This window comes from Vombatus ursinus, unplaced genomic scaffold (assembly GCF_900497805.2).
Source record: "Vombatus ursinus unplaced genomic scaffold, bare-nosed wombat genome assembly UNPS02014861.1, whole genome shotgun sequence".
NCBI classification, from domain to species: Eukaryota; Metazoa; Chordata; class Mammalia; order Diprotodontia; family Vombatidae; genus Vombatus; species Vombatus ursinus.
The window spans coordinates 14113924-14135940 of record NW_020954639.1 but is presented as its reverse complement, the minus strand read 5'-3'; the positions used below and the strand labels follow the sequence as shown (position 1 = coordinate 14135940).

The window sequence follows — 22017 nt, the reverse complement described above, 5'->3', positions numbered from 1 at the left end:
CCCCCCCCCCCCCCCCCCCCCCCCCATAATGCCTTTTTTTCTGAGGCACAGTGCCTGGCTTGTAGCAAGTCTTTATAAAATGCTTGTTGATTGACTCTTGCTTCTGTTTACATTGTTGTAGTTAATTGTATATTATTGTTTTCCTGGTTCTATGTATTTTTATGTAAGTCTTCCCATACTTCTCTATGTCCATCATATTTACCCTTTCTTTTTACAGTTCAGTGATACTCCACTGGGGAGGCTAGGTGGCACAGTGGATAGAGTGCTGGGCCTGAATAGAGTCAGGAAGACGAGTCTTCCTGAGTTCAGATCTGATCTCAGATATATTACTTGTGTCACCCTGGGCAAGTTACTTAACCCTGTTTACCTCAGTTTCCTCATCTGTAAAATGAGCTTGAGAAGGAAATCCATTCCAGTATCTTTGTCAAGAAAATCCCAAGTGAGGTCATGATAAGTCAGAAGACTGAACAGCAACAACTGTACTCCATTACATTTGTGTACCACAGTTTGTTTAGTCTTTCCCTAGTTGATGGGTATCTATTTTGCTTCCAATTCTTTGATACCACAAAAAGTGTTATTATAAATATTTGGGTGTTATATAGGACCTTTCTCCTGCTTACATAAGAACGTATTCCCCTGTCCCTGGGGAGTGTCTTGTCCCTTTCTTTCTGTACATTTCACAAGCAGCTCTAGATGGTTGTATTCTTCTTTTGCCACCCATTCCCTAACCCCTGTTCCTGTCCCTGCTTCTGTCTCTGTCTCTCTCCTCCTACCCCTCACCCCCAGTGAATTTGCCTAGTTAGTCTTGCTTTTGTTGACTTTCATTTGAACTTTAAAAAAAAAATTATTGCAGAAGTAATCCAGCGATTTTGACTATAGGATTCATATTTCTCCAGGAAGGCACACCCCACAGTTTGGGAAAATTTTCCTGGAAAAGTGACTATTTTTCCACCTAGCCATTTCTGTGTTTCTAAATTTTAATTTTTGTTGATTATCTTTTATTTTTACACCACCTTGATTTCCGAATATATTGTTTCTCCTGTCGCCTACCCATCTAGAGAGATGAAGGAAAAGAGTATTCCGCAGAACTAAGCAATACATTGTCTGACAATACATGTCACATTCCATGTTGCTAGCCTACTATCTCAAAGGTGATTCATTTTCTCTCTTCTTAGGGACAAACTCAGTCATTAAAATTACATAGATTGAAGTTTTGTTTCCTTTGTGTTTTACATTTTTGTTGTCATACATATATATATACACACACATATATATAATATATATTTTCTTCCTAATCATAACTTCTTGCAACATTTTATTATATGTTATGAAATAGCTAGAATGATTGAGAGTCTAACGCTTCCTAGATTCAGTTTTGAAACTGAGCTATAGCATGACTCAGCTGTATTTGTATTTCTGAAAGTACTTTAGATTCTAATTGTGCCATCATTCATCTCTGTTCCATTTTAATACTTAAGCAACATGATTTTTGTCAATTCTTTTTTTTAAAATTTTTTTAGTTTTGGTGAGGCAATCGGGGAGAAGTGATTTGCCCAGGGTCACACAGCTAGTAAGTGTCATGTGTCTGAGGCCTGATTTGAACTCAGGTCCTCCTGACTCCAAGGCCGGAACTTATCCACTGTGCCACCTAGCTGCCCCATTCAGGTTTAATTTTTTTAGAGTCTGTGGTATTCCATACTTGCAGCCTTATATCGCCACCAGAACCAACACTATTGGTATTAAGAAGACAAGTAGTTGTTTCAGAGAGTTTGGGATCATTGAAAGAACTTGACAGTTTCCCAAAAGTAGTTCCACTTGCTTCCTTCTGTTAAATCTGGATTTAGCTTATTGTCTCTTTTTAGCATTTGTCTAAGATAAATATGCTGAAAAATGGATAAGCCATAGAGATGGTCTAGCCATGTGTGAATAGTTAAACTCTATTGCCTGATTATGAAGGCTCTGTAATGTTCTGGGGTTTGAAAACAACATCACTGTTTCATCTATAAATAGAAGTACATTCTTTGTAGGGCATCTCACTGAGTCGGGCCAAATAGTTTCCACAATATTGATTATACCCCAGTTGTCTCTGTTAAACCTTTCAGAAATCCTGAATGATTTTGATATACCTTCACCAAGGATATACTTAGGGCATGTAGGAAAAATAGCTTGTCTAGACCAAGTATTCATGTAGGAGATTCATGTAGCGATTCTCAAGATTTTCTGAAAGAAGGGAACATACCAAAGGCATCAAAACAAAATACCTCTGATCTAATTATTACTCCCCAAAGACAAATAAGAATGTAAATACTGACCCTCATGCTATCTTTTAAAAAACTTTTTTTTTAAGGCAATTGTGGTTAAGTGACTTGCCCAGGGTCACACAGCTAGTAAGTGTCAAGTGTTTGGTCTGAGGCTGGATTTGAACTCAGGTCCTCCTGACTTCAGGGCTGGTGCTCTATCCACTGCTTCACCTAGCTGTCCTAAAAAACTTTTTAATGGGGATTTTTAAACATGAAAGAAAAGAAAATACTAACTAATACTAGCTAATAGCTAACATTTGTATTACAGCAGTTAGGTGGCACCATGGTGCACAGAGTGCTAGGCCTGGAGTCAGGAAGACTCATATTCCTGAGTTCAAATCTGGCTTCACACACTCAGTTAGCTGTGTGACTCTGGGCAAATCACTTAACTCTATTTGCCTCAGTTTCCTCATCTGTAAAATGAACTGGAAAAGGAAATGGCAAACCACGCCAGTATCTTTGCCAAGAAAACCCCAAATGTGGTTATGAAGAGTTGGATACAACTGAACAACAACAAACATTTATGTTGCACTTACTATGTGCCAGGTACTTGTGCTAAGCATTTTACAATTATTATCTCATTTAACACTCATGACAACCCAGGGAGCTAGTTACTATTATTACTGTTTTGCAATTGGAAGTTGTGATTTGCCCAGTGTCACAGAGTTAGGAAGTCAGGTTTGAGTTCCTGTCTTCTGACTCCAGTCCTGACACTCTATGCATTATAGTGCTCCCTAGATGCACAAAAGAAAAATGTGCAGAAAAAAAGCATGAAAGAAAAGGGATAGAAAACTTTCTTTCTTCTTGTAGGGTTTTTGCCCCTAGCACCCTATTAAGGCTGGCACAGTTATTATTTTAAGTGTCTGTGATTTTTATCAGTGGTGGTACTCCACTAGCACAGATTGCAACTCCTTTGTGACTTAGAATTGACATGTATGGGCTTATTTCCTTCGTGGCTGAAAAATTCATTACCTTGCTCTTGAGCTTAGCTGGCTGGTCTTTGGTCAAGCAGCTATACAGCATATTCACTTTTCAGCTTGGTATAGGGATCCTCTCTCCCCCAAGCCTACTCTCTACTAGCGATCTTCAAGAACCTATGATTACTCCCACATTACAGTGAGGCATTGGAAAGGATTTTAGTGGAGTAACCCATTTAACAAAATAAATAAAAATACAATACAAATAGATGTTAATTTGTGTTTTTTAAAATCAGGCAGCTAGAAGTTATCTATTACTATTTGAGTTTCACACCATTGATTTATAGCACTGTTTCTTTTGAAGTATATGTTTTAAGTTCTAAACAGTAACCCACATTTTAAAAATAATTTAAAAATAGTTTTAATATTACATACTTTTCCTTTTTTGGATTTGTTTTGAGACTTTTGCGCTCTAGTACTTGATCAGTTTTTGGAAAATTGTCATGCATAGCTGAGAATTATGTATATGCCTTTATGTTCCTGTTTAGTGATCACTATAGATCTGTCATCATGTCTAATTCCTAAAATTCTTTTTTGAGTCCTTTCTTTTTTTATCTTTTTGTTAGACTGAGAGGAGTACATTGATTCCTCAACTATTTATAGTTTCATTGGCAGAGGCAGCTAGGTGGCACAGTAGATAGAGTATGGGATTTGGAGTCAGGAAGACCTGAATTTGAATCCTTCTTCAGACATGTACTAGCTGTGTAAATCTTGGTAAGTCTCTTAATCTCTCTGTGCCTTAGTTGTCTTGTCTGTAAAATGAAGATAATAATGGCATCTATTTCCCAGGATTGTTGTGGAGACCAAATAAGTTAACAAATATAAAGCTCTTTTTAGACCTTAAAGCACTATATAAATGCTATCTATTTTTATTGTAGCCTTGTCTGAGACCATGATTTGAAAAAAAAAAGGCAGGTATAGTAATGTACTTAAATCATAATAGATTTTGCTCTAGTCCTTCATTTTGATTTTGTGTGAATCATCAGCTTTAAATATGTTTCTTATTACATATTGTGGATTCTGTTTTCTAATCCATTCTTCTACCTTACTCCGTTTTATAAGTGAATTCATCCTATTCGTGTTTATAGTTAGGGTTGTTAATTCTATATTTCCTTCCACCCTGTCTTTTTTTTTTTTTTTAAAGACTGATTCTCTACGTCTTTCCAAAGCTGGAAATGCTGGTGCTACTGCTTATCTCACTACTGATACATTCTCCAACTCTGACCTGGACCAGTTTGCCCCTTGTCAAGCAGAATGGTGTCTCCTCGATCTTTGAGACTTACCATATTTGTACCAAACTTAGTGTGGACATTTATTCAGCCTAGCGTCCTGCAGATCAGAAATTTTGAGCTAAAGAGATCTGCCAATCATAGCCTCCTCAGTAGCTGTGGTTTACAAATATATGGACCACCATGCCTATCTATCCATCCTGCCCTGTCATGCTTTTCCCTCTATTTGCTCCCCACTCCAATTTTACAGAGACAAAAGGGTGTCAAGATGGGATGTGTGTGTGTATGTGTGTTTTCAGTGCTAATGATCTGTATTTGCTGCAGTTCTTCTGTTCCACCATTCCTCTTCTCTTAACCTCATCTAGTCTGTGATCACAGGTTCTTGTTCTTTCTTTCCTTTTCTTCCTTCCTTCACATTCTACCCTTCTAAGAGGAAATTTATATATGTGTAGCTCAGTCTCTCCTCCAAGTTTGTTTAATCTTCACACATTCAGATTACATGAGATAGGAAGTTCCATTCCCTTCCTCTGTGAAGTGACTTGGGGTCAGGAAGACTCGAGTTCAAATCTAGTTTCAGACACTTACTAGCTGACTTATAACTTTGTTTGCCTCACTTTCCTCAACTGTAAAATGGGTATAATAATAAATTTTACTTCTCAGGGTTGTCATGAAGATAAAATGAGATAATATTTGTAAAGGATTTAGCACAATGCCTGGTAACATAAAATACTTATTTCTTTCCTTTCCTCTCTCTTCCTTAGTGTTTTCCTTTTTCCTTTCCTTTTCTTTTTTCTTTTAAGATCATCAGAACATAATGAAACTGCTCCCATCAAGAATATTTGGGTTCTTAGGGGACACTTGTTTTTTCTCCCCCCATTAAAATATAAACACTCCATTATATAGTTTCTTCCTATAATTATTTGCTTCCGTGTTTCTCTTTATTTTGTGTTTGCACTTCAGAATATCTACTCTGGTTTCTTCATCAGAAATACTTGTAAGTCCTCTATTTTATTAAAGGTCTCCATTTCTTCTATAAGATTATACTCAGCTTTGCTAGATAAGTTATTAGTTAAAAGTCTTTATCTTTAGCCTACTGGAATATCATTCCAAGCTCCTCTGTCTGTAATAGTGGTAGTTTCCAGAGCTTTTGTGATCCTGTTTGTGGTTTATTTGTATTTGAACTCTTTTTTTCTATTTGTTTTCTTCTTTGATTTTGGCTTCGATGTTCCTCAGAACACTTTTCCATTGAGGATTTCTTTCAGAAGGTGATGAGTGGATTCTTTCCAATTTCACTTTGCCAACTTGGTTCTAAATAGATCTGGGGAGTTTTTCATCCATGATTTCTTGAAATGTATCTGGGTGTTTTGTTTTGTTTTTTTTTAATGGTCAAAGTTTTCAGGTATATTGATGATACTGAAATTCTGTCTTCCTTGACCTATTTTTTTTCCAGTTGATTTCAATAGGATATATCTTACATTTTCTGACTTTTTTCCAGTATTTTGACCTTGTTCTAGTATTTCTTGTTTTATGAAGTCATTAATCTCTTGTCCAATCTAATTTTCAAGAAGATTGTTAATTGAGTAAAGGTTTACACTTTCTGTACTAACCTGATTATTCTTCTTTCAGTTCTTTCCTCTAGTTCTCACATTTTCCTTCTGATTCTTTCCTCTAGAGCTCTCATTTAATTTATATGATCATTTTAAAACTCTTATTTCATTTCTTCTAAGAAATTTCAGCATAGCTTATGATATATCTGTGAATATCTTTGAGTCTTTGCTTTTGGTGACAAGAATTCTTCTGGCTTGTTTCTTGAGCATCCCTGGCTCTATTCTTTATCACTGATATTTTCTTCTGTTTACTCATATCTCCAACTTTACTTTTTGAATTTGAACTTTGAATCAGACTCTAGTTCTGGGAGGAATGATGAGATCTTCTTTGGAACTGATCTGTATATTTAGTATCTGGATAATGGACACTGTATTCTTGAAGGACCCTGGGAACTAAGTAGTAAGTGAGCTGCACTAAATGGTCTATGTGAACCAGTCTGGTGGGTTGTGGAGGAGAGATTGGTGTGTGATCTGTACCAGTTCTTTATGGGGCAGTCTGATCAAAGATGTTCCCTGACTGTTGCCATGTCTGTCCAAGCACCTTTTGAAGCCTGGTTGCAGTCAGAAAACACAGCTTCAAGGTGTAGAATTCTCTAGCTTCTAGGACCTTGGCTCACATACTGGAAGACTTCTGTGCACTGCATTTCTAGGCCAAGCTTTTTTGGCTGACCCTCTTTTCCATAATGCCTACAGATTTCTGGCTGTCTCTTTTTGTGGACCTAAACTTGCATAGTATGATATAATTAGTGCAGTTTTTTTCTTGGAATTTTGAAGGAAAAAAATGATTTCCAGGTCTTTTGCTTTTTTTTTTTTAAATCCTTGCTGGAATATCTGTGAAAGCTAGAATTTTTTGCTTCTCACCTGGCCATTTGTATTTCCAAATATACCTCTTATTTTATCCAAAGAACTATCTGTTATAACAAAATAAAGCAGTTAAGCGAAACTATTAATCACATCAATTATATCCTATCATATATACAATATTCCATGCTCATAGCTTCCTATCTTTGCAGTGAAAGGAAGAAGGTGCATGTTCTTAACTCTTCTCTAGAGTTAAACTTGGTTATTACAATTACACAGTGTGTAGGTATACATTGTTTTCTCTCTTTTTTTTTCTTTTCTTTTTTTAATTTTTTTTTAAGGCAACTGGGGTTAAGTGACTTGCCCAGGGTCACACAGCTAGTAAGTGTCAAGTGTTTGGTCTGAGGCCACATTTGAACTCAGGTCCTCCTGACTTCAGGGCCAGTGCTCTATCCACTGCGCCACCTAGCTGCCCCCTGTACATTGTTTTCTCAGTTCTTACAACAGTAATTGCATTTATATAGTGCTTTACATATGTTTCCTCATTTGATCCCCATAGCAGCCCTGAAAGGTAGATCTCTTATTGTCCCCATTTTAGAAGTAGGATTGTCACGACAGAGAGTTTAAGTGACATGCACAGTGCCACAACTAGTAAGTTTCTGAGAAGCAATTTGAACTCAGGTCTTTCTGTAACCATCTGTTTAATCCACTGTGCCATTTAGGTAGCTCATAAGGCTTCTCATGCTTCTCTGAATGGTAACATTTTATATACATCTGCCTCATTTGATGGGCATTTCCTTTTTTCCATTTCTTTGACACTACAAAAGTGCTGCTGTGAGTGGTTTGGTTTATATGGCATCTTTTTGTCTTTGTCTTCCTTAAGTAGGTATGCCTAGTCAAAAAATCTCTGGATCAAAGAGTTTTGCCAGTTTTTTTTACCTGAATTCTAAATTGCTTTCCAGATTGGTTGGACCAGTTTAATTCCAACAACAGTGTATTCATTTGCATTTCTTCCCTCCCATCTTTTTTTTTTTTTGTTAATCATTTTTGCCTGAGTGTAAGTTGAAAACTCAGTGGTTTTCATTTGTGTTTTCTTATTAGTGATGTGGTTGTTAGAATGTTGCAATTTCTAAAAGAACTTAAAAGAATTTTCATATTTTTCAGTAATATAATCCATTGGGAAATGGCTCTTGATCTTACATATTTGTGCTAATTTCTTATGTATCTTAGATATCCGCCTTATCATAGAGATATGAGGTAAATACTCCCCCTGCCTCTTTTTCCCTCGTATCTTTAGTGTACTGATTTTTTGTGAAAAAGTTTTGTTTTATGTAATTGAAGTTATCTGTTTATATTTAATAATCTCTATCCTTTGGTTATTAAATTAATTTGGAAGATAATTAATTTCAGTTTGGGACTGCATATCATTTATTTTGTTTTTGATAATACTTATGAATGAGAGGTCATTTACACAGGAATTTGTACTGGTTGCTAATTATCTTTTGACTTAATATTGGTTCTTTATTATTAGTGTTGGATTTTTGGAGAACTATGCAAAATTGAGACTTTGTTCTACTCTTAGAAAAGCCATAAATTTAATGGTATCTTTCCAGAAGATTTTTGAGGTGGTCAAGGATAAGCTATGAGTCAAAAAGGTTTCTTAATTTTGTACTGTATTTGATAACTATATTTCTAAGTGGAGTGATCTCATTCTAAGAAAGCTGTCTATTTGAAAATCTTACTTCAGGAGAATGATTATTTATTGAAGCTTCACTTATTTAACTAGTTCTACAACCTGTGATTTTATTTGTGTGGGGATTCCCCTCCACTGATGCAGATGTAGGTTGCTTCACAACTTGGTTAAAAGATCCTCAGGACTAATTGTGGCTGAAAAATTCATTACCTTTCAGCCAGTCTGGTGATGAGTCTCTTTTTCTGTTAAGGATCTGAGATGGGAGATGTGAAGTCTGTCACTGTATTCAGAACCTTTCTAGACTTGTCAGAGCTTGAGGGTTTTTTTTTTTTTGGTCATAGTGCATCTGGGAGCATCACCTTACTGCAAAGAGGCATCCAAATATGATTTGGTGGAGGAGCATTTATAATACCTTTTTTTTCCTTAAATGCTAGAAAAATTTTAGTAATGGTGAAATGTTAAGAAGGTATGTAGATATTCTTCCAAAGAGATGATAGTTATAGTTTAAATAAATGAGGCTGCTTATCCAAAATCTGTTTTATTCTCTACCTTACTTTCTATGGCTCTTTTCTCAGTCTTTCAGATACCCGTGGAACTACTAATTTTAATCTTCTGCTAAAATTCCTTACACCTCTTTGAAATGAGGTTATCAAGAATAAAAACTGTGAGAGAATTGGGAAGGGACTGGGAAATATAGGTGATATAAAAATAAAATATATCACAGTTGTATATCTGTTTTCTTCATCTCTGCAGTTTATTCATTCCATTCATCAACTTGTTATGTTGTCTTTTATTTTTCTTTGTTTCTTCAGATCCTTTTTATTTTTAGATGATTTTTTTTCTGCTCTGTTTAGTCACCTTTTTTTTTCTTAGTAAATCTGCCTTTACATCTGTAGCACATATAATTGTTGACTGCCTTGGGCAGACATATCTCTATATAACATACTTTTCAGGTCACTTGATTTGATATCCATATTTTTATTTCAAGTTGAATTAGTCTTTTCAAGCTGAATTACAGTTTTTTTTTGTGACTCAAGTCATGGTTAGTTAATGTTAGAGGCTGCTTAATTCTCTCCTTACCTACTATATTGCTGAGGGGGAGTTTGTAATTAATAAAATGTCAACTACTTCCACTGTGTGGCCATTTTTGCTTTGAGAGAGTAATACACAATTCCCTTAAAATTATTTTTAGAATTAGTTTTTGCAGCATATGAATATGTGTTTAGCTTCGTATTTTTTTTCTTTGTTGTTTTGTCTTATTGCTTCATTCTTGTGGTTCCTCCCATTAGTTCTAATTATCCTTTACATCATGACTAATGGGAAAATATGCTTAACATGAATGTATATGTAGAGCCTATATCAGATTGTATGCCGTGGTGAGGAGGGGAGAGAAAAAGTGGGAGGGGGAGAAAATTCAAAACTCAAAATTTTATGGAAATGAATGTTGAAAACTAAAAATAAGTAATTTTTTAAAAAGAGTATAAGTTTACTTTCAAAACATTACATAGGACAAGGGTTCTTAACTTGGGATCTGGAATCTTTTAAAAATATATGTATTTTGATAGTTGTATTTCAATTTAATGATTTCCTTTGTAATCTTATTGATTTCATTTTATACATTTAAAACATTATTCTGAGAAGCGGTACAGAGACTTCACCAGACTGTCAGAAGGGCCCAAATAGAACCAAATTAGGTACATAGTATATAGAAATAAATTAATATTGTAACATACTTTTTGTCAAATAACAAAAATTGTTGGGAAAACTGTAAAGTAGTCTGGCAGAAGCCTAGACCTACATCTCACTAAGCTCAAAATGTGTGCAAAACTTAGAAATAAATGGTGATATCATAAGCAAATTAGTGGAGCAGAGAAGAAATAACCTACAGATAGGGGGAAAATTCATGACCAAGCAAGAGATAGAGAATGAACAGGAGGTAAAATGGTTAATTTTGAATATATAAAATTAAAAATGTTTTGTACTAACAAAACCAATGCAATTAGCTTTGTATTTTTAAGTTTGAATTTGTGAAAGATTAACATGTATGGTAATCAATAGTGGTAAATACATGTTCTGGCTTGACAATACCCTGATTAAATGAACAAGCATATTTCAAGTTAAATATTTTCATTTGTTCAGGAAAATATTAAATTGACAGTGTTTTTCTAATTTGGTGTAGTTTAAGCTATTAACTTTTTCAGTTATTGCCTTTTTAGTATTTTTGGAATTACAATGACATATTCTTTCATTCATTTTTTTTTTTTTTCTGTTAACTTGCTGAAGAGTTTAATTTGGTTACTTAATAATAGAAAAAATTGAAATCTTATGGATACCTAGAGGAGTGAGTGATTTACCTCAGTGATTCTCTAAGTAGTATCCTCTATGCCATTGTATACTTGGTTCTTCCAAGTCAAGTAATTCATGATCTTTACCACCAGAAGTTTAAAAAAAAAAAAAAAAAGCAAAACAAGTTATTCTTTAGTGTGTGTGGAGGAAGGCTTGGCTTAATTTTGACTAATACCTAATTTGTATGCAAAATCTTCCCCTGATTATCCTGAAGAGTTTTATTTATTTCCATACTAGTGACAGGTGCTCTGTAAGCATACATTTTTCTTAGCTGAGGTTGTTCTAAATGGATTCTGACAAATTAGTAAGATCTTTTGAAAGTTTTCTTTCCAAGCTTTGTGTGCTAATGTTTTCCCTCTGGTCACTGGGGTAAGCTACACACATTTTTGATATTCATGAAAGAGGTTTGGGCACTTACCATTCATTTGAGCCAGATGGCATATTTCAGCCTCTTTTCCTGGAAAGGGAGAGATTGTTGAGCAGCTGTAGCAAAACCTTATGTGACTGCTTATGAAGAGCTTGCCCTCTTTTTTTGTAAATTAGCTCTGAGAAGAGCTTTTCATAAAATTTTGTGATCCTCATAGACTCTAAGATTCTTAGGAATTTGAACATGAGACTATTAACTCTTCTCTACTTTACTCCTATCTAGTAATTTCAAATTGTATAACAAGTGACTTTCTAGTAATAAAAGGATATCTGTAATGAGGTTCTGTCAAGTTTTATGTTGTGCTCAAAAAAAGAGTATAGGTCAAAAGAGAAGCTGCTAATAAAAAATGAACATTTAACAGATAATTTAAGTATGAATTTTAATGTGCCATGACAGTTGCAGGTCAAGGCTGAGTTGACTACTGGCGGACACGAGAAGCAGTCTGGGACTGGAATATCCGTTTTTTAAAGGTTCTCTGATCTAAAGAACAGCTCTTAGACTTCCTGTAATGTTAGGGCTATCCATTGTATTGGACTCTGTCTTTTGTAGTACAAGATGAGTTGGGGGGCAGAGGGTAGGGCAAAGGCAGATATCATAAAATTAAAAGGGGATTTAAAAAAAAATAGACAAGAGGCTTAAGTTCAGTAAGCTTTTGACTTCTTATCCTACATGATGATAGCAAGAAACCACAAGCTCCTGTACTTTAGTGACTACCCTTTAAAATGTTGTATCTCTACAAAAATCAAGTAAAAGCCTTTTGAATATATCACAGTCATAGATTTAGAACTAGAAGGAACTTTTAGAGGTTATCTTCTTCAGCCCTTTTATTTTACAAATGAGGACACTAAGGCCCAGAGAAGGCAAGTGATGGTGCCTGACATCATTCAGGTGGGAAGTGTTGGTGGTGCTGCTGGATTCCAGCCCAACTTGTCTTATTTTGGTATTGTGTTGGCAAAGATGAACAACATGAAGATTTCTGTGTACAACATAGAACAGAAAAATAATTGTATATTCAGTTGTGGATATATATTGTAAAGTTTACATTTTTAAAAGTATATAGTAAATCTAGCATATTCATTCCACACTTGTCCTTTGGGTCTCAGTTTAACTCTGACCTTGTTTTCTTTTGTGCATTTTTTTTTACTTCAGCTTTTCTTTTTTCCTCCAGATTTTATATTTTTATTCTGAATTTAAGGAACATTAATAAAAAGGACATTTCCATATATCCTGTAGAATTGAAAAAATGATTATACACAAAATCATGAGTGGCTTTCTTTTAAAAAAAAAAAAGCTTGCCTTAAAAGAAAAGTATATAATAAATTCAACATGTTTCAAAGTTGTCTAACTCATCTCTGTTTCTTTCTAAATTTTTATTTTCCTGTCTATTTAAAAAAAATATTCAATGGCCATCTCTCTCTCTCCTTTCCCTCCCACCCCACACCGCTTTTTGGGCAACTTTATCAGTAGTTCTCTCTATCCCCAATAAAAGGAGAAAACATAGTCCTTGTAAGAGGTTTACTTAAGCAGACAAGTTCACACATTTACCATGTCCAGAAATTGTCTCATTCTGCACCTTGAGTCCTTAACTCTTCTGTAAGAAGTCGGGTAGCATGCTTCATCAAGGTCATGACTGGACATTGCACTGATTAGAGGTCGAAAGTCTTTCAGAGTCTTTTGCCCTTTACAATGTTGTTATTGTACAAATAGTTTTCCTGGGTCAGCTCACTTTTCTCTGCATCAAGCCAAGGTCCTTCACTCTACATCTAGAATTCTTTCCATCACACCATACTTTCCCTTTTATCTCTAAACTATTTTGCACATTTGGGCATACGACTTTTTAAAAATTCTGTTTTGGGAGTTTTATATATATGTCTATGTAGTTGATTTTAAAATTGATTGGCTACTGTAGACTTAATTAAATATTATCTTTTCCAGGTGTTGACTTCAAGGTGAAGACTATATCAGTTGATGGAAATAAAGCTAAGCTTGCAATATGGGTAAGTTTTGTGTATGCTTAGTAAAATCCTGTCTATAAAGCATAAATGTTTGGGAATCTAATAAAGATGTATACAGTGTTCTAAAAGATAGATTTTGATTAGGTTTTAGATATTGTGGTAATTTGTTACCAGTTTAAAAAATGTAATAAATACTCGATCTCAAAGTTATTAGGACCTTTGGGGAAGGATAGACTTAGAAATGTAAAAGAAATCAAACATTTTCAACTTGAGTGTCTCAAATATTGAAAAGCCATTCAGTATGAATTAATACGAAAGGCACTTGATAGGAAGAAATGTAGTGGCACAGTGGATATCAAATTGGAATTTATTTTACCATTCTGTTTGTAAAGTTTGGTGATTTGCCAAATCCCTTTCTTTTTTTTTTCCAAAATGTTTTATTAATTTATTTTGAATTATCAACAATCACTTCCATAAGCTTTTGAGTTTTAAATTTTTCTCCCCCTACCTCCCTCCCCAGGACGGCATGTAATCTAATATAGGCTATACATATACATTCCTATTAAACATATTTTCACATTAGTGATGTTGTAACAATTAGAACTAATAGGAGAAACCATCAGAAAGAGGAAACAAACACAACACAACAGAAGAAAACACAACAGAAGGAAACACAACAGAAGGAAACACAACAGAAGAAAAAAAAATAGCAAATAGTATGCTTCGATGTACATTCAAACTGCATAGTTCTTTCTTTGGATGTGGATAGCATTTTCCATCATGAGGCTTTTGGAGATGTCTTAGAAGACCCTTGTATTGTGGAGGGGGGGTTAAGTCTATCGAAGTCAGTCATCACTCAATGTGGCTGTTACTGTATACAATGTTCTCCTGGTTCTGCTCACTTCACTCAGCATCAAACCATACAAGTCTTTCCAGGTTTATCTGAAATCTGCCTGTTCATCGTTTCTTATAGAACAGTAGTATTCCATTACATTCATATATCACATTCACAATTATGATTACTAACTGTGTCTTTCTCTATCCTCCCCCCCATTTATGCTTTTCTTTCTCCTTTTCCCTCCTCACTGTTTTGCTTTTGACCACTGCCTTCCTCAGTCCTACCTCCCTTCTATTAACCCCCTCCCTTTTCTTTCCCCTTTTCCCTCCTACTGCCTATAGGGCATGTTAGATTTCTATACCTAACTGATTATGTTATTCCCTTCTTGAGCCAGATCTGATGAGAGTAAGGTTCAAATAACGCGCATCTCCCTCTCTTTTTTCCCCTCTGCTGTAATAGGTTTTTGTGCCTTTTCCTGTGATGTAGTTCACCCTTATCTGCCTCCTCCTTTCCTTTTCTCTCAGTACATTTTCTTAGTTAGATCAGATTAATTCACTTACTTGGATCCATTTAACCCACTTGATTAGATTTTTTTCATCATTACATCAAAGTCAATTTATACCCACCTCCTTTATGTATACCCCTTTAACATGGTGTAATAACAATACAGTTCTCAAGAGTTATAAGTGTCATCTTCCCTTGTAGGGATGTAAACAGTTTGCCCTTGTTAATAACATGTTGTTTCTCTCTGTCCCATTTACCTTTTTATGTCTCTCTTGAGTCTTGTATTTGAAGATCAAATTTTCTATTGATCTCTGGTCTTTTTGTCAGCAAGGTATGAAAGTCCCCTATTTCATTGAATATCCATGTCCTCCCCTGAAAGATCATGCTCATTTTTGCTGGGTAGTTGATCCTTGGTTGTAATCCAAGCTCCTTTGCCTTACGGAATATCATATTCCACGCCCTACAGTCTTTTAATGTAGAAGCTGCAAGGTCCTGTGCGATCCTGACTGTGGTTCCATGATGTTTAAATTGTTTCTTTCTGGCTGCTTGTAGTATTTTCTCTTTGACCTGGTAATTTTGGAATTTGGCTACTATATTCCTTGGTGTTTTCAATTTGGGATCTCTTTCAGGAGGTGATGGGTGGATTCTTTCTATGACTATTTTACCCTCTGGTTCTAGGATCTCAGGGCAGTTTTCCTTTATGATTTCCTGAAAGATACTGTCCAGGCTTTTTTTTCATCGTGATTTTCAGGTAGACCAATAATTTTTAAATTGTGTCTCCTGGATCTATTTTCCAGGTCAGTTGTTTTACCATTGAATATTTTGTATTTTCATCTATTTTTTTATTCTTTTGTTTTTGTTTGACTGGTTTTTGCTCTCTCATAGAGTCATTGGCTTCCATTTGCTCAATTCTAATTTTTAACAAATTGTTTTCTTCTGTTAGATTTTGTACCTCCTTCTGCATTTGGCCAATTGTATTTTTAGAGACTTGTTTTCTTCAGTGTACTTTCTTTCCAGTTGGCCAGTTGTATTTTTAGAGACTTGTTTTCTACACTTAATTTTTGTCCTTCCTTTTCCAGGCTGTTGACTCTTTCTTGCATACCTCTCATTTCTTTTCCCATTTTTTCTTCTATCTCTCTCATTTGACTTTTAAAATCCTTCTTGACCTCTTCTAAGAAGGCTTTTTGGGCTTCAGACCAGTTCATATTCCCTTTTGAGGTTCCAGATGTGGGTTTGTTCACAATGTTCTCCTCCTCAGAATTTCTGCCTTGATCTTCACTCTTCCCATAATAAGAATCTATCGTACGTTTCTTTTTGCTCATGGTGTTTGCTTATTTTCTAGCCTTTAAAGAGATTGGACTCTCCTGCTGGGGAGCAGAGGGCGCTGACCCAAGCTTCTTGTGTTGGGAGCCTAGGGCCTGGTTGAAGACTTTGTGTGCTGGGGCCTCCAAAGTTGGCAGTTGGAGGCTGTAGGATTCTGGCAGCTTACCTGGTGTTGGGCTAGAATCGGCAACACTGGAATTCTAGGAGTAGGATTGGGTAGTGTGGTTCCTGGAGATTTCCTGCTCACCCAGGTCTTTCCTTCCTTTTGCTTTCCTCAGCTTCTTTCAGATGGATGTTGTAGGGTGTTCATCTGCCTGGGGCCCCTTGGAGCGCTGCTTCCCTTAGTTTTGCTGAGGCACTGAGAGAGCCGGTTGCTGTAGAATGCCAAGGCACCTGGTGGTTTTCTGAACTGGTTTCCACCAGTTTCCCCCACCCTCAGTGAGGCACTTGGGGGGTCCAGATGTTGGTGTTTGCCTGCTTCACCACTTGGGCTTCAGGATCTCCTCCTGGTATGCTGAGGTGGGGCTTTCCACTTGCTTGCTGGGATGTCTCCTGTTCTGTACTGCTCCCCTTCCCCCAGGATAAGGGGGGTCTTTCAGGCCCCCCATCTGCTGCACCCCATCTTTCTTCTGGTTCAGCTGTTCAGGGTTTTTCCTGGGGTGATATTTTCTGGGATTTCAGTGGTTAAAAAGGGAGGGTAAGAGAGACTCTGCCGAATGGCCTTTCTTATCGACATATGACATTCTTCCTTGATTTGGTTTCTTTCTCTTTTATTGTATAGATTGTCATTTACTAATGACAATTACTAATTTACTAATTACAATTTACTAATTTCCTAATTAGAATCCCTCATGTTACTGTCATAGCAAGAGGACCTAGTAATATAATTGCCTGATAAAAACCAAGCTGCTCTAGGGTGCTGGAACAAAACTTACGTGGTTGCTCTTAAATGGTACCAGAAAAGAAATGCATGAATTATTTTTGATCTAGAAGATAGATTGAAGGCCTGCTTATTTCCATGGGTTCTTTGGGGATTCCAGTGTACTTCTAGGTAGTCCCAGAGAGTCAAGAACCTCAGTTTTTCATGGAATAATTATATTATTAGTGTTAGGGAACCAGCCTCACTTTATGAGTGGCTTCCAGTAGAAGATAATCAGAACTTCTGAGATTCCCTCTGGTAATACAGAATAGCCATATTGTGATAATTCTTGGCCTTTATAAATTGGTTCTTCTGAGAGGGCTCCTTCTCCAGAGCCTTTATTTTAATTGTTAATTCATCACCCCCAATCTATCTGCTGGTTTTTGGAAGGCCTGAACTTCCCAGGATGAGGGTGATACCTGGATGAGTATCTTTCTTCCACTTACCCACTCCTAAACCCCCCTTACATTTATTTATCCCTGTCCTTGGGATTGGTTATCTTTGCCAGACAACTTTAATATTTTTTCCCTTCTGAACTCCCATATTTCAGGAACTTCTTTTTTAAAAAATCAAAATAAACAAAAAAAGATGAAAAAACATCTCCACTCAACTTTTTTAGTGTGTTGATTTGTTTTACTGAACCAGTGTTCTTTATTTTTAAACTTTTTTTTTTTAAATTATAAGGCATGCAACCCTCTGGGAAGGAAGAGGAGAGGGATTTAGTGGGGAAATGTAGATTATATAAAAACCAAAGATATTAATAAAATTTAACAAGCAGCAACCAATAGGTCTTTGATTCCCTTATCTCTTTGGGATATTACATTCTAAACTTTTTTGTATTATATGACTGGATTTGGAGTTAAACAGCACAGGTTCATTTACGCTATGTATACATTTTGTGACTTTGGTCAAGTCTCTCAGTTTCTTTGAATCTCAGTTTTTTTGTCTATAAAATGAAGTTGAACAATGTGATTTTTAAGGCCCTTTGTACTCATAATATCTTATCTTGAGATCTTTTTATTTAAAATTTATTAAATTTAAATACAAGAAGAAAGTTCTGAGTAAAAAAATTGTCAGATAACATTGGGATAACTGCTTAATTACATAGCGAGTCTCAGAAATTTTGAGAGTTCCTCTCATCTCAATATCTCACAGGGCCATATAAAAGCAAGCAATTACAATATTTTCTCTTATTTAGCAAACAGAATGGGTTAGGTTTGGCTTTAATTAAGCAAAATCACCCCAAGGGCATTTAAGGAAAATATTTGAAGGGGACAACAGGTAAAAAGATGGGAAAACTCTGCAAACATTTTTTATGACTGATCAACATCAAGAACATTGGAACGACCATATTTGGACTCTTAACATCACAGTCCTCACTGTGCTTGTGTGGAGGTGGAAATGTTTCTGATGAGCACAAAGATAGAGAAAATTGCTGAACCAAATCAAGTATGCATTTGGAGTAGGGTTGACACAGTTTTGAGGCCATTAAGAGATCAATTCTTAAGGTATCACAGGGAGAGGGAGAGACCAAAGGTATGAAAAAAGTCTTGGACCATTTTTTATTTAAAAACTGTCTCCATCAGTAACTACCAACCCAAAAGTCCATTTCCCATCCATATGAAATTTTTTATGAGAATAATCTACATCCGTGGTGTCAAACTCAAATAAAATTGTGACCATTAAATCATACATAAAATATTGACCTAGAACCACCTGTAAACCTTATCTATGTTGTATTGTATTTGTTAAATATTTCCCAATTACATTTTTAATCTGGTTCTCTGTGGCATCTGCACCTACATTAAGTGCATCTTTGATGAAAGTATTAACAGGGAACAGAAAGGACTTTGCAAGTGGTATTCCGTGATAGACCAGTCTTTATTTTACAATTGACTTAAAAGATGTAGAGGATACATGATCACATGCTTATTTTAAAGCATAAAGCTTTTTTAAAAAAAAATCCAGTGGCTTATACCTTTAAAAGTTGTTTCATTCTATAAAATTGACTGCAAGTATTAGAACATATAAGATCCCAGTGTGTTTGTTTTACCTTAAAAAAAAATTTGACTTGATAGAGCTAGGCATTACCTCCAAGAAAGTGTCTATGTGTGCATGTCAAACTTTCTTTGACACGTTGTAGAGTAATGGTCTAGGGGCTACTGGCTTTGGAATTGGAGGACCTGGATTCAAATCTCATTTGATATTTAATCTCTAGAAGACCATAGGCAAGTCATTTAACATCCCTGAGCCTCAGTTTCCATATCTGTAAAATGAGGGACTTGGCCTAGATCAAGGGTTACGGTTTTTCCGTTTGCGACCCTTTTCGCCCAAGAAATTTTTATGTGACCCTGGGTATATAAAATAAGTATTCAAATCAAACATTTACTGATAATAAATTATAATTTATTTTAAAACAATTCTTTAATATACATATAATTTTATCATTTATTAAAGATGAAAGCAAATTTGCATACTAATGAGATGGATGTGCGTTGCTTATTTTTACATAAAGAATTAAATCTTGGTGGAATATTTGATACTGCAGGACGTAGAGCATCTTCAGTGTTTTTCAGAGTTGATCAATATTTTGATTTTGTAATCGTCAATGGTTCAGAACCAAGGTTGCAGTGAAGTCGTGTGATGCAACATGGGCAAGCACTGCCAGAAACACTTCAGATTCATTACAGATTTGATTTTAAATTAATTTTTGGTCGTTGCACGTTAGAAATCTTTTAGTGTTGCCTAATTTTTCGCAACCCCCACATTCAGTTAGATTGACCCCATATGGGGTTGCAACCTACAGTTTAAGAAGCGCTGGTCTAGATAACTTCTGAAGCCCCTTACAACTCTTAGTAGATGATCCTTTGATACCTGTCTCAATAGCTATGATGAATACTTTTAAAAATACCTCATTCAGTGTTTGAGCATTTATACACTCCATAGACCCAGTTTTACATTAAATGTTAATAACTACCATTTTCTTAAAACTTACTATTTTAATGTAGTCTTTTAAAAATTGATTATTGAGAAAGTAGATATTTTCTTGTGTGTGTGTGTGTGTATGTATGTGTGTCTTAGGAGAATTATGTGTTTTTCTTTTGTAAATAGTATTTTATTTTTCCAATTACATGTAAAGATAGTTATCAACATTCATTTTTTATAAGATTTTGAGTTCCCAATTTTCCTCCCTCCCCTCCACTCCCCAAGGCAGCAAGCAATCTGATATAGCTTATATACATGCAATCATGTTAAACATATTTCCACATTAGTCATATTGTGAAAGAAGAATCAGAACAAAAGGGAAAAACCACAAGAAAGAAAAAACAAAAAAAGAAAGTGAAAATAGCGTGCTTTGCTGTGCTTTCAGACTCTATAGTTCTTTCTGTGGGTGTGGATAGCATTTTCCATCATGAGTCTTTCGGAGTTGTCTTGGATCATTGTATTGCTGAGAAGAACTAAGTCATTCACAGTTCTTCATCGAACAATATTGCTCTTGGTGTGTACAATGTTCTCTTGGTTCTGCTCACTTCACTCAGCATCAGTTCATGGAAGTGTTTCCAGGTTTTTCTGAAATCTACCTACTCATCATTTCTTATAGCACAATAGTGTTCCATTACGTATATACACCACAACTTCTTCAGCCATTCCCCAGTTGATGAACATCTCTCAATTTCCAGTTCTTTGCTACCACAAAAAGAGCTGCTATGAATATTTTTATACATGTAGGTCCTTTTCCCTTTTTTATGATCTCTTTGGCATACAGACCTAGTAGTGGTATTGCTACATCAATGGGTATGCATAGTTTTATATCCCTTTGGGGATAGTTCCAAATTGCTGTCCAGAATGGTTGGATCCATTCACAACTCCACCAACAATGTATTAGTATCCCAGTTTCTCCATATTGCTAACATTTATTATTTTCCTTTTTTTGTCATATTAGCCAGTCTGATAGGTGTGATGTGGTACCTCAGAGTTGTTTTCTCTAATCAATAGTGACTTAAAGCTTTTTTTTCACGTGACAATAGACAGCTTTGCTTTCTTCATCTGAAAACTGCCTATTCATATCCTTTGACCATTTATCAATTAGGGAATGACTTGTGTTCTTATAAATTTGACTCAGTTCTCTATATATTTGAGGAATGACCTTTAACAGAGACACTGGCTGTAAAAATGGTTTCCCAGCTTTCTGCTTTCCTTCTAATCTTGATTGCACTGTTTTTGTTTGAGCAAAAAAATTTTTAATTTAATTTAATCAAAAATATCCATTTTGCATTTCATAATGTTCACTATCTCTTGTTTGGTCATAAATTCTTCTCTTCTCCATAGATCTGACAGGTAAACTATTCCTTGCTCTCCTAGTTTGGTTATAGTATCAACCTTTATATCTAAATCATGTATTTTGACCTTTTCTTGCTATATGGTATGAGATATTGGTCTATGTCTAGTTTTCTACCATACTGTTTACCAGTTTTCCCAGCAGTTTTTGTCAGATACTGAGTTCTTAGTGCAGAAGCTAGAGTCTTTGTGTTTATTAAACGGTAGATTACTATAGTCATTTACTACTGTGTTTTGTGTACATAATCTATTCTACTCATATACCACTTTTATTTCCTAGTCAGTATCAAATAGTTTTGATGATTACTACTTTGTAATACAGTTTTAGATCTGGTATGGGTAGGCCACCTTCCTTTGCATTTTTTTTCATGAATTCCCTTGATATTCTTGACTGTTTTGTTCTTCCAGATGAGTTTTGTTATTATTTTTTTCTAGCTCTATAAAATAATTTTTGGTTGTTTGATTGCTATGTCACTGAATAAGTAAAATAATATTAGCGCGGTGTACCCATGAGAAATTGATATTTTTCCAGTTTAGATTTTATTTGTGTGAAAAGTGTTTTATAATTGTGTTCATATAGTTTCTGGGTTTGTCTTGGCAGGTAGACTTCCTAATATTTTATGTTGTTTACAGTTATTTTTAAGTGGAATTTCTCTTTGTATCTCTTGCTGCTGGGCTTTGTTGGTAATATATAGAAATGCTGATGATTTATGTGGGTTTATTTAATATCCTGCAAATTGCTGAAGTTAATTATTTCAAA

At 35.3% G+C, this 22017-nt stretch overlaps 1 protein-coding gene across 1 annotated transcript in view; it reads left to right on the top strand.

The window, feature by feature from the left end:
* RAB18 (RAB18, member RAS oncogene family) overlaps positions 1-22017 on the top strand; it is a 56276-nt gene that overhangs the window by 16683 nt on the left and 17576 nt on the right. The window contains exon 3 of the mRNA XM_027841642.1: positions 13316-13377. Within this exon, the coding sequence (XP_027697443.1) occupies positions 13316-13377 (62 nt within the window). The remainder of the gene's footprint in view (positions 1-13315; positions 13378-22017) is intronic.